At 44.7% G+C, this 12569-nt stretch overlaps 2 protein-coding genes across 21 annotated transcripts in view; one reads left to right on the top strand and one right to left on the bottom strand.

Moving 5' to 3' along the window:
- LNX1 (ligand of numb-protein X 1) overlaps positions 1 to 10153 on the top strand; it is a 121312-nt gene extending 111159 nt beyond the window's left edge. For all 5 annotated transcript variants that reach the window (XM_028744381.2, XM_028744384.2, XM_028744382.2 and 2 more), the window contains 2 exons: positions 6825 to 6983; positions 9439 to 10153. In XM_028744381.2, the coding sequence (XP_028600214.2) occupies positions 6825 to 6983; positions 9439 to 9574 (295 nt within the window). In that variant the 3' untranslated portion in view covers positions 9575 to 10153. The remainder of the gene's footprint in view (positions 1 to 6824; positions 6984 to 9438) is intronic.
- A 590-nt stretch (positions 10154 to 10743) lies between these two features.
- Positions 10744 to 12569, bottom strand: part of FIP1L1 (factor interacting with PAPOLA and CPSF1) — a 34933-nt gene continuing 33107 nt past the window's right edge. For all 16 annotated transcript variants that reach the window (XM_077934278.1, XM_077934281.1, XM_077934279.1 and 13 more), the window contains 2 exons: positions 12109 to 12246; positions 10744 to 11067 (listed from right to left, as the gene is read on the bottom strand). In XM_077934278.1, coding sequence (XP_077790404.1) covers positions 10917 to 11067; positions 12109 to 12246 — 289 coding nt within the window. In that variant the 3' untranslated portion in view covers positions 10744 to 10916. The remainder of the gene's footprint in view (positions 11068 to 12108; positions 12247 to 12569) is intronic.

The following is a 12569-nucleotide window of genomic DNA, read 5'->3' as shown; positions in this document are numbered from 1 at the left end:
TTATGTTGTATTAGTTTATCCTCTGCCTAATGGGAATGTATATCACACATACAGCAGTAATATGTTATTAGATGCATAAAAAGGTAAAGGGACCCCTGACCATTAGGTCCAGTCATGACCGACTCTGGGGTTGCGGCACTCATCTCGCTTTATTGGCCGAGGGAGCTGGCGTACAGCTTCCGGGTCATGTGGCCAGCATGACTAGGCCACTTCTGGCGAACCAGAGCAGCGCACGGAAACACCGTTTACCTTCCCGCCGGAGCGGTACCTATCTATCTGCTTGCACTTTGACATGCTTTCGAACTGCTAGGTTGGCAGGAGCAGGGACCGAGCAACGGGAGCTCACCCCGTCACGGGGATTTGAACCGCCAACCTTCTAATCGGCTAGTTCTAGGCTCTGTGGTTTAACCCACAGCGCCACCCACATCCCTATTAGATGCATAACACTCCTCAAATGAGCAGCTCGGTAATGGCAGACACAAATCATTGAGAGAGATTTGCCCATCTTCTGTAGCGTGCAGCTGGAAGTGTCGTGGGATGTGTTCTAGATTTCCCCTTGCACAATGGTAAGGTGCAACAGGCCTGACCAGAGTCTGCATGAACTGAATGTAGTACTCTCAGAGCCACTTTAATACAGCACACTTGGGGTGCTGTGATGGATGCTGAAGAATTCTGCAGCAGGCAAGTCAATATTCACTAAAGAGAGAAGATTGGAAAACCACTGTGTTAGGTGATGATTGGGCTTTGTTGAAGATGCTTCTAAAGTAGGATTCCTTAATGCAAAAAAAATAATCGTGTCTATTCAAGAACTCCCTGCAGAATTTCCAAACACTCATTGCTTTAGGGACTTCCCCCTTTCTTTGTGAGAACAAGGAACCACCCTAGCCCATAAAAAATGGGGAGGAGGGATTGAATAATGCCTGCATCGTTCCATCTAAATTGCTTCCCAGAATCTGATTTGTAGGGTGGAGTTGGCACCGGGCTTTTGAGCCTAGGGATAGGCAGATCAGTCTCTTGCCAGTCCATCTCAGTTTACATATGTTTATTCATAAGCCCTGTTTCCACTTCCATCTGTGACTTAAAAACAAACAAACACCTCACCCCAAACTATTTTCGAATGTGTTTTTTCAAGAAAACAAACCATTTTGGAACTTTTTTTTTTTACCTGCATCACAAAAACCGAGTGAGTGCAAAAACAGAAGGATAGCTGCATCCTCGCTGACACAACAGTACAGAGAGTGCGAATTGGGTTGCAGGGCTTGAAAGTACGGAGCAAATGAAATCCTTGAGCGTCCCTAGTTGTAGGTGGCGCCTGAGACTTCTACTCTGAAAGTCTGGTGGGCTGCTTCCAGATCACTTGGCAACCAAGAGGAGAGAAATGGACTGGGTGGGGAGGAGAAACCGAAATGGAACAAGCACTAAAACTGCAGTGAATGGAGGACAGTTTGCAAGGAGATGAGAGTGGAGAGAATGGGGGAGGGGGAATAAGAATTGGAAGACTTCTTGATACAGCAACAGATAAAGGAGGCAACTAAAATATGCTGCAGAACCAACAGGGAGAATAGATTATGCCCTGGTGCAGAGAGACAATTGCTATGGAGTAGAGAAGGGGTGGGGCATCATGAGCACAGTAGCCTAATGTGGCTTCTTTGACCCTCAAGGCCTACCTCCACATCTTCAAGGTCTTTTGCCTGGCTGGAAGGTGCCCTTGAACTGTAGCAAGTCCTCTTGCATTTTGTGCTGAACCCTCTGTTCGTTTGAATGGCTACAGCAGCCTACAGTACAAAGGCCATATCTGTTTCCACTCTCAGCATTGGCAACTGGCCCCCAGAAAGTTACCTGCTAGAGAATATGGACCTTGGGCTGAAGAAGATTTCCAGCCCTAGAGCAGAGAGAAAAGGATGGAAGATGACCAGGGAGAGATTTAGAGAGGCCTGTCATGGGGCACATGAGAGGAAAAACAAACAAACAACAACTTAACAGGATGGGTTTTTAAAAAGCCCTGAGCTGAAACTGTTACAAACATGTTTTTCTGTGGCTAGCATAGCAACGAGTCCTCTTAGGTCACTAAAAGGAGAAAAGTGGTTCTTGGGAGTTTCTTTGAGCCCCTGTTCTTAGAGATGCTGATGCAATATGCCTGACATGCAGGGCTTCTTTCCAGCCGGAAAGCACCGGAACTCAGTTCCGGCACCTCTCAGGCGGGTGCCATTGCCATTCTAAGAGAAGAAGAGAGGCATTCATGGTGCGTTCCTGCACTGTTGGCATGCACTAGCCAATGACGAAATGGGCTGGTATCCCCTTTACCGCATAAGGAGGCAGCCCCCATGAGCAGCTTTCTGTGAAATCTTAAAAGATGGGTCATTACAAATTTAATAAACAATAATTATTATTATCATTGTTTATTATTATTGGTGGGAAGGTAGGGTTCTTAACAGTTGCATGACAGACAATGACTCACAGTCACTGCCCTTCTGAGATAGGGAAAGCTTCACCTGCTGAATTTCTGCACACTGTTCAGCTTTTGAAGGCACAGGAAGATGGCAGTTAAAAGGTGTCAGGCCTGTAAATGAGGCATGGTAATCACCGCGACGGGGTGAGCTCCCGTTGCTCGGTCCCTGCTCCTGCCAACCTAGCAGTTCGAAAGCACCTCACAGTGCAAGTAGATAAATAGGTACCGCTCCGGTGGGAAGGTAAACAGCATTTCCGTGCGCTGCTCTGGTTCACCAGAAGCGGCTTAGTCATGCTGGCCACATGACCCAGCAGCTGTACACCGGCTCCCTCGGCCAATAAAGCGAGATGAGCACTGCAACCCCAGAGTCGGCCATGACTGGACCTAACGGTTAAGGGTCCCTTTACCTTTAACCCCCTAGCAGATTCCCTCTGTACCTCAGTGCTAAAAGAAATGCCCTGCTTTTACTCACAACATAGAAAACAAAGTTAAAAAAAGAAAGAAAATATATTGGTGGAAAGGATTTTCTCTATGAAAGTAAGCAGCAGTTTTCACCGGGATTCCTTTGCCGTATTCCAAGTCTGTATGCAGGCACTACCGCTTCCCCATCCTTCCCCTTCCCCCCATGGCCTCTTTTACTGAAGGAAAATCGCCCACAATGTCAGCAGGTCTGCAAACAGGAAATTCATTGTAATCCTTTCTCCAGCTGCAGCACCACTCGCAGAAAAGGGCCACAGTGTATACGAACACCAGAAGGGATTAGTATGCCAAACTGGTACATCGGTCTTCTTAAATTCAGATTATTAAAGGGGAGGGGGCAGTCAGTAGCAAGAGGCGGCTGGACACTGATTATAATCAATAGGAACAGAGGTGCGTTTCTTGTACTTGCTTGTTTGGCCAGGCACCCAGGAGTCAAAACGCTTAACAGAGCAGGTTATCAGATACTTTAATCTTACCTAAGTGAGTTTATGCTCACCGTCTTATTTCTCCATATTGGACTCTCTGAGCTCAGTGCCTCACATCTGGAAGCCCTTTTTCAGGTCCTGTTACCAGAGCATGCATCACATTAATACACATTAACTCATTTCCCCCCTTGTCTGAGAATGTAACCTCTCAGTACCAGAGTTCCCATTTGGTACTGGTGAGGGCAACTGCCCAGCAGTTCTTTTAAGGCAGGTCAGATGGGCCTCAAGGATATTTTCCCAAAACCTTCCTGCAGTTATCAAGCTGTCTTGAGGGACCGCGTGGGTGGGAAATAATGATCCTGGATGCAGTATATTTTAGGCTTGTTGCTGGGAGTGCAGATGACCGAGAAATCATTTGTTGTTGTTGTTTTTTTAGGGTATTAATTGCATTTTGGAAACCGTACTTAAAGCAGCATGCGCAGCTTCTTGAAAACCGTAATAAATCACTGCAGAAATAGTAGGAGAGTTGGAGGAGGGAGAACGAAGGAAGGGGTGAACAGGAAGGAGGAGGAGGACGGGAGGCAAGAAGGGGAGAGCAGGGGGCAGTGAAGACAAAGATGAAAGAATATATTTTGGAGTAGAGAGCAAAGTTGCCATTGGCTGATATCCTATGGCCAATTAGAACAGCCTTATCCTTTGGCAGATGCCAAGGCAAGTGTAGCAGAAAGGGGAAGCCTCACTCTTTAGGCTGTGTATACACCTCAATTTCCCTTAAATCCACGCTATTGCTCTGCTGTTCGTGAAGCCCTGGGCACACAGGGTTAGCCACAATCCATCCTGTAATTTACTGAGAAATGCTGCGTTTTGATGTGTTTTCCCTCAAACCGTCTACCATCGGGTGTGAAAACGTAAGCTATAGGAGGATACCCACACCCCATCCATCTACCGGTGCGGACGTGACTTTGGAAACGCATCAAACTATGCTGATGTGTACAATGCAAATGCAATTTGAAATGCAGTGCATGAATGTTGGGGGAACAACCTTGCTGCATTTTAAGCCAGTAAAAGGTACACAGCTTGGTGCAAATGGAGTTGAGAGATGGGCAGGGTGTCCTACCTCACAGCGCATGCTGTGCTTACCGTTCGAGCATTACAAAGAAACCGCTAAGGGTCTACTTTAAATCTTATCAGCAATAAGAGTAGCAGTAATTGGGGGGTTACTATCGTATGCATTTCCTGGATCATTCTCTCTGGTGTTTTATAGGTAGATAGCCACCTAAAATTAGTATTTAAGGTCATTCACATATTTTCAGACCCTGGGTTGCTTTGTTCTTTTCCTGTCCACTCTGCATTCAGTAGTCCTTTGCTCCTTCCTCTCAAGTTTCCAGAAAAATAAACTTCAGTCTGTAGTTCTGACTGATGAGTTTTAGCAAGCATGTCCGTTTCGTAACAGCATTTATTTTACTCATAATGCAGGGAGGGCAGGCAGTTGTTGCTCATGCACTGCCAGAGCATCTAAACGATGACTCACCAAAGACCAATTTAGAAATTCCACCTCAATGAAACGGCTGTCCTTCCGTCATGAAGCCAAGCAAAGCACGTAACCACTGCAATGGCATTTACAAGGCTGAAAAGCAAAGGTGTTGTTTTTTTTGCTTGTTTACTACTTCTGGCTGCCTTCACTGTGACAAGCAGACCAGATGGGTGTGGGCTCTGCTTGTCTGTGCATTGATAAATTTTGTTCCTCGATTCGTTTTGGAAAGACAGCGCTAGCACCTTTTTTTGTGCACTGTTCAGTTTGGCACCAACAGAAACACATAATGAATCACAATTGACAGTTTTCTTAGGGCTTTTCATACAGCTGTTGCTAATGGACAAGTCTATAGGGTTCACTGCCCCTAACTTCCAACTAGTGGTAACCTCAAATATTCAGAATCAGTCAGATGCTTTGGAACGTGTGGAACTGAAAGCCCCAAAAGTTTGCAGCTAGAGATGCAGCAAGCTCCCAATTTTCTTGTACAGTAATAAATTTTTGGTTGAGCCACCCACCTGCATCACATGGCTGTCAAATGACTAACTGGGTATTTTTTCTGGTACAGTCATACCTTGGATCTCAAATGCCTTGGCTCCCAAACAAATTGGCTCCTGAACGATCCAAACCCGGGAGTGAGTGTTCCAGTTTTCAAACTATTTTTGGAAGCCAAACGTCTGACGGTGCTTCCGTGGCTTCTGATTGGCTGCAGGAACTTCAGAGAATACATCAGAGAAGATTCCTAATTTTGATATGCTTGATATTGTGGAAGCTCAAGATATCCAAAGTTTGAGCACCCAGCAAATTGCAAGCTAGTTTGCAATCTAGCATTTGTTAAGTTTTTGGAATATGGTAGCTCGTGATCTGGAATTGTTCTTAGTCTCATGGTTATAGTGGATTTTATTGCTCTCTAAACTCACACGCTGGTGTAGCAGTGCGGCCAAGAGCATAATCTGTAAACCAAAAAGTGGTTCCTTCAAGCTCTCCTCTTAGTATGTTCCATATGTTCAACATGCTTGTCTATGTAAACTCTTAAGCAGGTTGGTTGCCTCCATGCTCTTACTTAACAGAATGTTGATATGTGACTTAGTGAGTAGCTATCAATAACGGCTAAATTCTGGTAACATTTGGTCATGACCTTGGAAAGCCCTGTTAAATCTAGTGAGTTTTATGTCTTTATGAGAAATGGGATTCAGGATGCTAAAAGCCCCACACAGATGGCAAAGCAATAGAGCTAGCCTTGTGCACAAGGGCCAAGAGGCTTCTGCTTTTCACATTAGCAGCCAGCTAACTGTTGCACAAACAGTGTACCCTGTATCTTGCCAGCAGGTGAATATTTGTAGTTCCCAAGGGCCTCATCTAGCAGTACCATAAAAACCCTGAAGAACAAGCAAACAAACAAATATCCCCCAAAATGGAAACATCGTTTTAAAGGCTTGTTTTTAAATACCTCCTCAAAATTAAAGCATATTTTTCTTAGTGCTTGTAAGACAAAGACACTAAAAGGGTGGTTGCTACTTTGGTGTCTGTGACTGCAAAAGGCTTTATTGGACCCAACAGCAAGGACAGGACAGGTCCAATTTGCACAAAACCCTTCTTCAGTCAGAAAAATAAGGTGCTCTATATTACATGGTCATTACCCTTATCAATTTTATAATCCGAACTAGGTTTTTAATCCAAACAGGCAGATAAGAACAGTTTCCCCGGAAAACCCCAAGAACGGAATATTTATGGGTGAAACTTAGTCTGTACAACACTGCTAAATGTGTGTGTAAAACATCCAAACTGAAACTAGAAGTTTGTGCAAACTGTACCGATCTGGCATATACATTTCTTTTCAAGTCCAATATGCCAAAAAAAGGTGAATGAGCAGAATATCATCAATAATTTTGATTTAATTGTACAACAGACCATTAAGTAGAATGATTCCCCCCCCCAGGTATTTATACAGCTGCAAAGAAATTGTATTACGAAGAAATACAGCAGGAAGTCTTGGCTTCAGTATCGTGGGGGGTTATGAAGAACACAGCGGGAACAAGCCATTCTTTATCAAATCCATTGTTGGAGGGACACCAGCGTATAATGATGGAAGAATCAGGTAATGAAACCACATTGTTTAGTAGTTATTTATAAACCAATCATTCCCATCCAGATTATTACAACAGTTCTCAGTTAACTGGGGCTGCTGGTTCATGTATCAGTTTGATGTGCAATACAGTGGTGCCCCGCAAGACGAACGCCTCGCAAGACGGAAAACCCGCTAGACGAAAGGGTTTTCCGTCGCGGAGGCGCTTCGCAAAACGAATTTCCCTATGGGCTTCCTTCGCAAGACGAAAGCCCATAGGGAAATCTCCGGGACAGCGGGGAAGCGCAGCGCCTCTTCCCCACTGTCCTCGGACCTCCTCCCGCCGCCAGGCTTCGGAAGGCTGCTCCGAAGCCTGGTGGGGGGGGGCGGAGAGGTTTTTTAAAAACCCTGGGACAGCGGGGGACTTCTCCGCTATCCGGGGCGATATTAAAATGCTGCCGGGCGGCAGCGCTGACGCCCGGCAGCATTTAAAAAAAGCCGGGACAGCGGGTTTAAAATCGCCCCGGGCGGCGCGTTTCTCCGCTGTCCCGGAGGGCTTTTGAAGGCAGGCGGGGGGGAGCAAAGACTTTCGCCCCCCGCCCGCCTTCAGAAGAGGTCCTGGACCTCTTCTGAAGGTGGGCGGGGGCAAAAGGCTTTGCTCTCCCCTGCCTGCCTTCCCGGGAGAGCGGAGAAACGCGCTGCCCCCGACGCTTTTGAAGGCAGGCGGGGGGAGCAAAGATTTTCGCCCCCCGCCCGCCTTCAGAAGAGGTCCTGGACCTCTTCTGAAGGCGAGCGGGGGCCAAAAGGCTTTGCTCTCCCCTGCCTGCCTTCCCGGGCTGCGTTTCTCCGCTGTCCCCGACGGCTTTTGAAGGCAGGCGGGGGGAGCAAAGACTTTCGCGCTGCCTTTCTCCGCTCTCCCGGGAAGGCAGGCAGGGGGGACAAAGACTTTTGCCCCCCGCTGGCCTTCAGAAGAGGTCCAGGACCTCTTCTGAAGGCTGGCGGGGGGCAAAAGTCTTTGTCCCCCCTGCCTGCCTTCCCAGGGGCTTTTAAATCGCCCCGGACAGCGGAGAAGTCCTCCGCTGTCACGGGCGATTTTAAAATGCCACCCGCCAGCGTTTTAAGATCGCCCCGGACAGCGGAGAAGTCCTCCGCTGTCCCGGGGTTTTTTAAAATGCTGGGGGTGGGAAGAAAAGCCCTTGTCCCCCCCCCCCCAGCCTTCAGAAGAGGTCGGGGGACAGACTGTCCCCGGACCTGGTCTGAAGGCGGTTTCCATAGGAACACATTAATTGATTTTCAATGCATTCCTATGGGAAACCGTGCTTCGCAAGACGAAAAACTCGCAAGAAGAAAAAACTTGCGGAACGAATTAATTTCGTCTTGCGAGGCACCACTGTATTAACATACAATAGGGTTCTTAAGCTTGCATGCTCTCCATGTGGGAATGTGAGATGGGATTAGGCATATACACTCTGTCCATCAAATCACTTCACTTCTGTTTTGTGGATGGATGGATCACGCAGCCAGGCCGTGTTTATGTATATTGGCATTCACATGCATACATGCCTGACCACACAGCACATTTTGTATGTGGGGGAAGGTATGTGAAAGCTCAGAAATGCAGTCACAACCTCCGCAAGTATGTTTTACTCACCTAGCTTGTGAGAATTGACCCCAAAGGTCCAATTCTATGCTGCTGAGCAACATATCAAACCAGCACTTGGGGCTCAGGTTCACCAGTGCAAAACTCAGCCCCTTAGTTTGAAAAGCTGACCAGGCGCAGTACTCAAACTGCTTTCTCCTTTCATTTAGTTGCAAGCCACAAAGCACCATGTGTGGCAGTACTTCTGCTTATACTGGAACAGCTGAGGCAGGGAGAAGGGCATGGTACTAATCTTAAAATACCTTCTTGTCTGCAGAGAAAGCTGAAGCCTGGAAGGAGTCAAGGGATTATTAAAGATCAAAGTAGGTTTAATTTTATGCCAGTGCAGTAAAACCCATAACAGAAGATAGAGCTATAGGGCAGGACACATAGAACCATAACTGTTTTCAAAGGCAAAGCGATTCCTAAATAGGAAGAACTGGGAAGAACGGAATGTTCACTTCTGAGTTCAAATTCAAAGAGGTGGGTGGGTTTGCAAATTCTGATTCAATTCCATTGGTGAAATGGAGAACTTTATAAATGCAGGTGTTTGCAAATCAATATTATCAAGAAATTAGAAAAAAATGCAGGGGTATATTTTTTTACAGAGTATTAAAAACACTAGAAACACAGTCCAAAAGTCTTGCAGACACATGATGTTATAAAAGTCATTGCCTCTGGAAGTGTCAGACTGAAATCTGAAGCATTTATATAAAACAAGTCTGTTCAGCTGGCATTAATTAGCAATACCTTAATTAGCAAAACCTGACTTCACTATTCTCATTTCCCCTTATATCTGCTACCTTTCTGATAAAAATGAGTAACCAATTTTATATTGCCTCCTTCCAGGTGTGGTGACATCCTCCTTGCAGTTAATGGTAGGAGTATCTCAGGTATGGTGCATGCCTGTTTGGCGAGGATGCTCAAAGAACTGAAGGGGAAAATTTCTCTCACCATTGTGTCCTGGCCTGGCACTTTTTTATAAAGATGTATCGCAACCGGAGAGCGAAAAATTATCTGACACAAAATCAGCCACTTAATATGGACGTTTGTTTACTCCACTTTCTGGTCAACTGTATACTTGTAAAAGAAAACGTTGTTAAGTATAAATGTGCATAACACAAACAGAATGGTCTGAAGAAAAAAATAATGTGTGGTATGTGTTAGAGAAACAAGCAATTTTAAAGTACGGAAGTCTACTGAGATCATAAGTTAGGGTACACATCTTTACTGCGCTATGTCTCATGTTTGTATTTTTATATCTATTCCAAGCAGTTTATAAACAAGGAAAACCACTTTAGACCCGTAATTTGAAAATATTCTGAACTCCTGAATAACTGTTGCAATACTTTTCTATTATGTTGACAGCATCTATTCCAAGACATAGAAAGCAGTCTGATTGAATACATGAAATCCCACTTTGTGATCGGTATGGATCAGATATTTTTAAATATTTTGTTTCCCGGTATGTAATAACTGTGAATGAAATTTCATTTTTACCATTAAAATAACTGTAATTTGTAAAGCCAGGTTATTTTCATTAAAAAAAAGCACAAAAAATGCATTTCTCCCCAGTGGATCTAATTCGTGGCATGAACCGAGTGTTCTGCCTTATTTTACTCAGTTTTGCTCACAATCTTCTGTGATGGTCAGTTCTGAATCAACATAATAATGAAAGGAAGGAAGGAAGGAAGGAAGGAAGGTGTAGCAAGCTACCAGCATAGACAGAGAAGAGGAGGAGAAATTGCCTGGTTTACCTGGATCAAGTAGCTGAGGGGAAAACTAGTGGAGATCAAAGAGAGCAGGGAAGCATCACATACAAAATAGTACTGTACAGTAGTAGCCAAGACTCAGACTTATTTGAAGATCTGGCTGTTTTAAAAATTAAAGAGTTACATAACAGCATCCATCTGAAGAGCCAAAACAAATGTTGGTTCCAATTCATTCTACTAGGATCTGTGTATGTTTATCAGATGGGACACCTCATTTGTGGTACAGTCACTTTCTTTACTCTTTGGGGGGAAAAACCTGCATTACATCTGCACACTGCTTGTGTAACAGTGCACAACCTCACTATCCAAGCACAATTCTCCATGTGTACCTTATGTGTTACCGTCCTTTTGTCTAGTTGCGTAGGCAAGACAAAACAATGTGTTTTAACATGAAAAAATGCTTTTTTTATTTTCAAAATTCCAAATTAAACTTATGCTTTATGCTAACAGAACAAGATGAAGACCAATTTTTTTTAGACCCAGAAAAAATAATTAGGATTGAGAGCCATCTATTTCTGGCACTAATTTAAGCAAGTAGACAAAACCCACACATGCCTATTCCGCAGGAGTAGCATCCATGTCTTCCTGTTCCGGGGCAGGCTCGCCACCAGCCGACTCTTTTCCTTCTTTGCTCTTTTTTGATTTTTTGTGTTTGTGCCTCCTGTGGGTGTCTCCCTCTTCACTGTCATGGCGACGCCTGCTGTTACTAAGAGGGGGTGAGAAAAAGAAATGAGACACAGAGCTATTAAATGGGAGTCTCAAGCTCAGTGCGCCACCCTGAACGGAAGCTACTTCTTAAGCCTGTGACATCATCAAGCTAATTATTTAAGTACATGTGGTGGCATCACCACGTGACCCCTAAGCATGGGCAAATTAAAACCAGAAAGGGAGTGAAGAAAAACACCTGTCAGTATAGATTCTGCCATCTGCCAACATTTACTCTGGGCAGGTTGTCTGGCACCTATAGCAGCAATGAAATCTTTGCCATCACATAATCAAAGTAACATTATAGGGCTAGAGTTTGTTGGTCAATGAGAACAGAGATTTTTAATGGGATTCTACATAGAAAGTACTACATTTTAGAGGCAGCCTTAAAATAGGTTTGCAACAATGATCTGAAGAGTTGCTCGGAGACCAAGATCAACTTCTAGTAATCTAAGCCCGCCTTTTAGTTTCCTTTCTCACACAACAGAATAAATGTAATGCAGGCTTCAGTTGGTGTCATTGGTAGATCTAGGATCAATGTCTGAGATGGGCACTGTCTGGCAGCTTCCAGAACCTCAGGCTCGCAAATCCCCAACTAACTCCCCCCCCCCCCCCCGGAGTATGAGCAGCAGCTGACACTGCTGCTAGCAGTAGCTCGCCTTGGAAGATTTGAGCCCACTGCCATTGGTGGGGGCAGCAATGCCACCTCTTCCCCGCTCTGCCCAAGTGAATCCCAATGTTCACGCCGCCCAAAGAGCACACCGAGAACACATGGCTGCCATGGAGTTGCAGAGGCTTTCCTTAACATTTATTCTAGAGCATCAATTAAAATATGAAATTGGTTGAGAAATAATCCATCACCCATGGCTGAAACTTATATCCTGGTCATATGACACAAGGGCTAATATCCTACTGGTATATTCTCAACTTCTGGCTATTTTTAAATGTCAGCAACTAAAAAGCAGCACATCAATAGCCAAGGTCTTCCCGTGACACTTCAATCATCCCACAGCATTACATCAAAGATTATTAAAGAGCTAACCTTCGTGATGACTTGTGTCTCGTCTCTTCCTTTTCTCGATGTCTCCTTTCTCGGTGTCGTTCTTCTTTCTCTCTGCTTGTTCTATGCCGTTCATAGCCTCTGTCTGCATATTCTCTGTACCTGTATCGCTCCTCATCACTAGCAAGAAAATAAAAACATTCAGCAGACAGACAAACAAATGCTAAAGGAGCATCAATAATCTTTGTCTCCTCCCATGCACAGAGAAAATACAGGTGTTCGTGTGATTTCTACATTCAGCAGAACACAATTTCCTACTGAAGGTATTAACAAAATGGGAATTTGTAACCTAACAGTGTGAAACTACCATTGTACAGTCCTGACAATGGAAAATGTATTAAGGAATCAAAAATACCAACATTAGTAAAATCAGATTTCATTACCTACAAATAAATTGTTGTCTTGGATGACTGTACTGCTGAACAGTAGAAGAGACTGTCAGT

This window comes from Podarcis muralis, chromosome 9 (assembly GCF_964188315.1).
Source record: "Podarcis muralis chromosome 9, rPodMur119.hap1.1, whole genome shotgun sequence".
NCBI lineage: Eukaryota > Metazoa > Chordata > Lepidosauria > Squamata > Lacertidae > Podarcis > Podarcis muralis.
The sequence above is the reverse complement of the archived record's forward strand: the minus strand, read 5'-3'. Positions and strand labels throughout refer to the sequence as shown.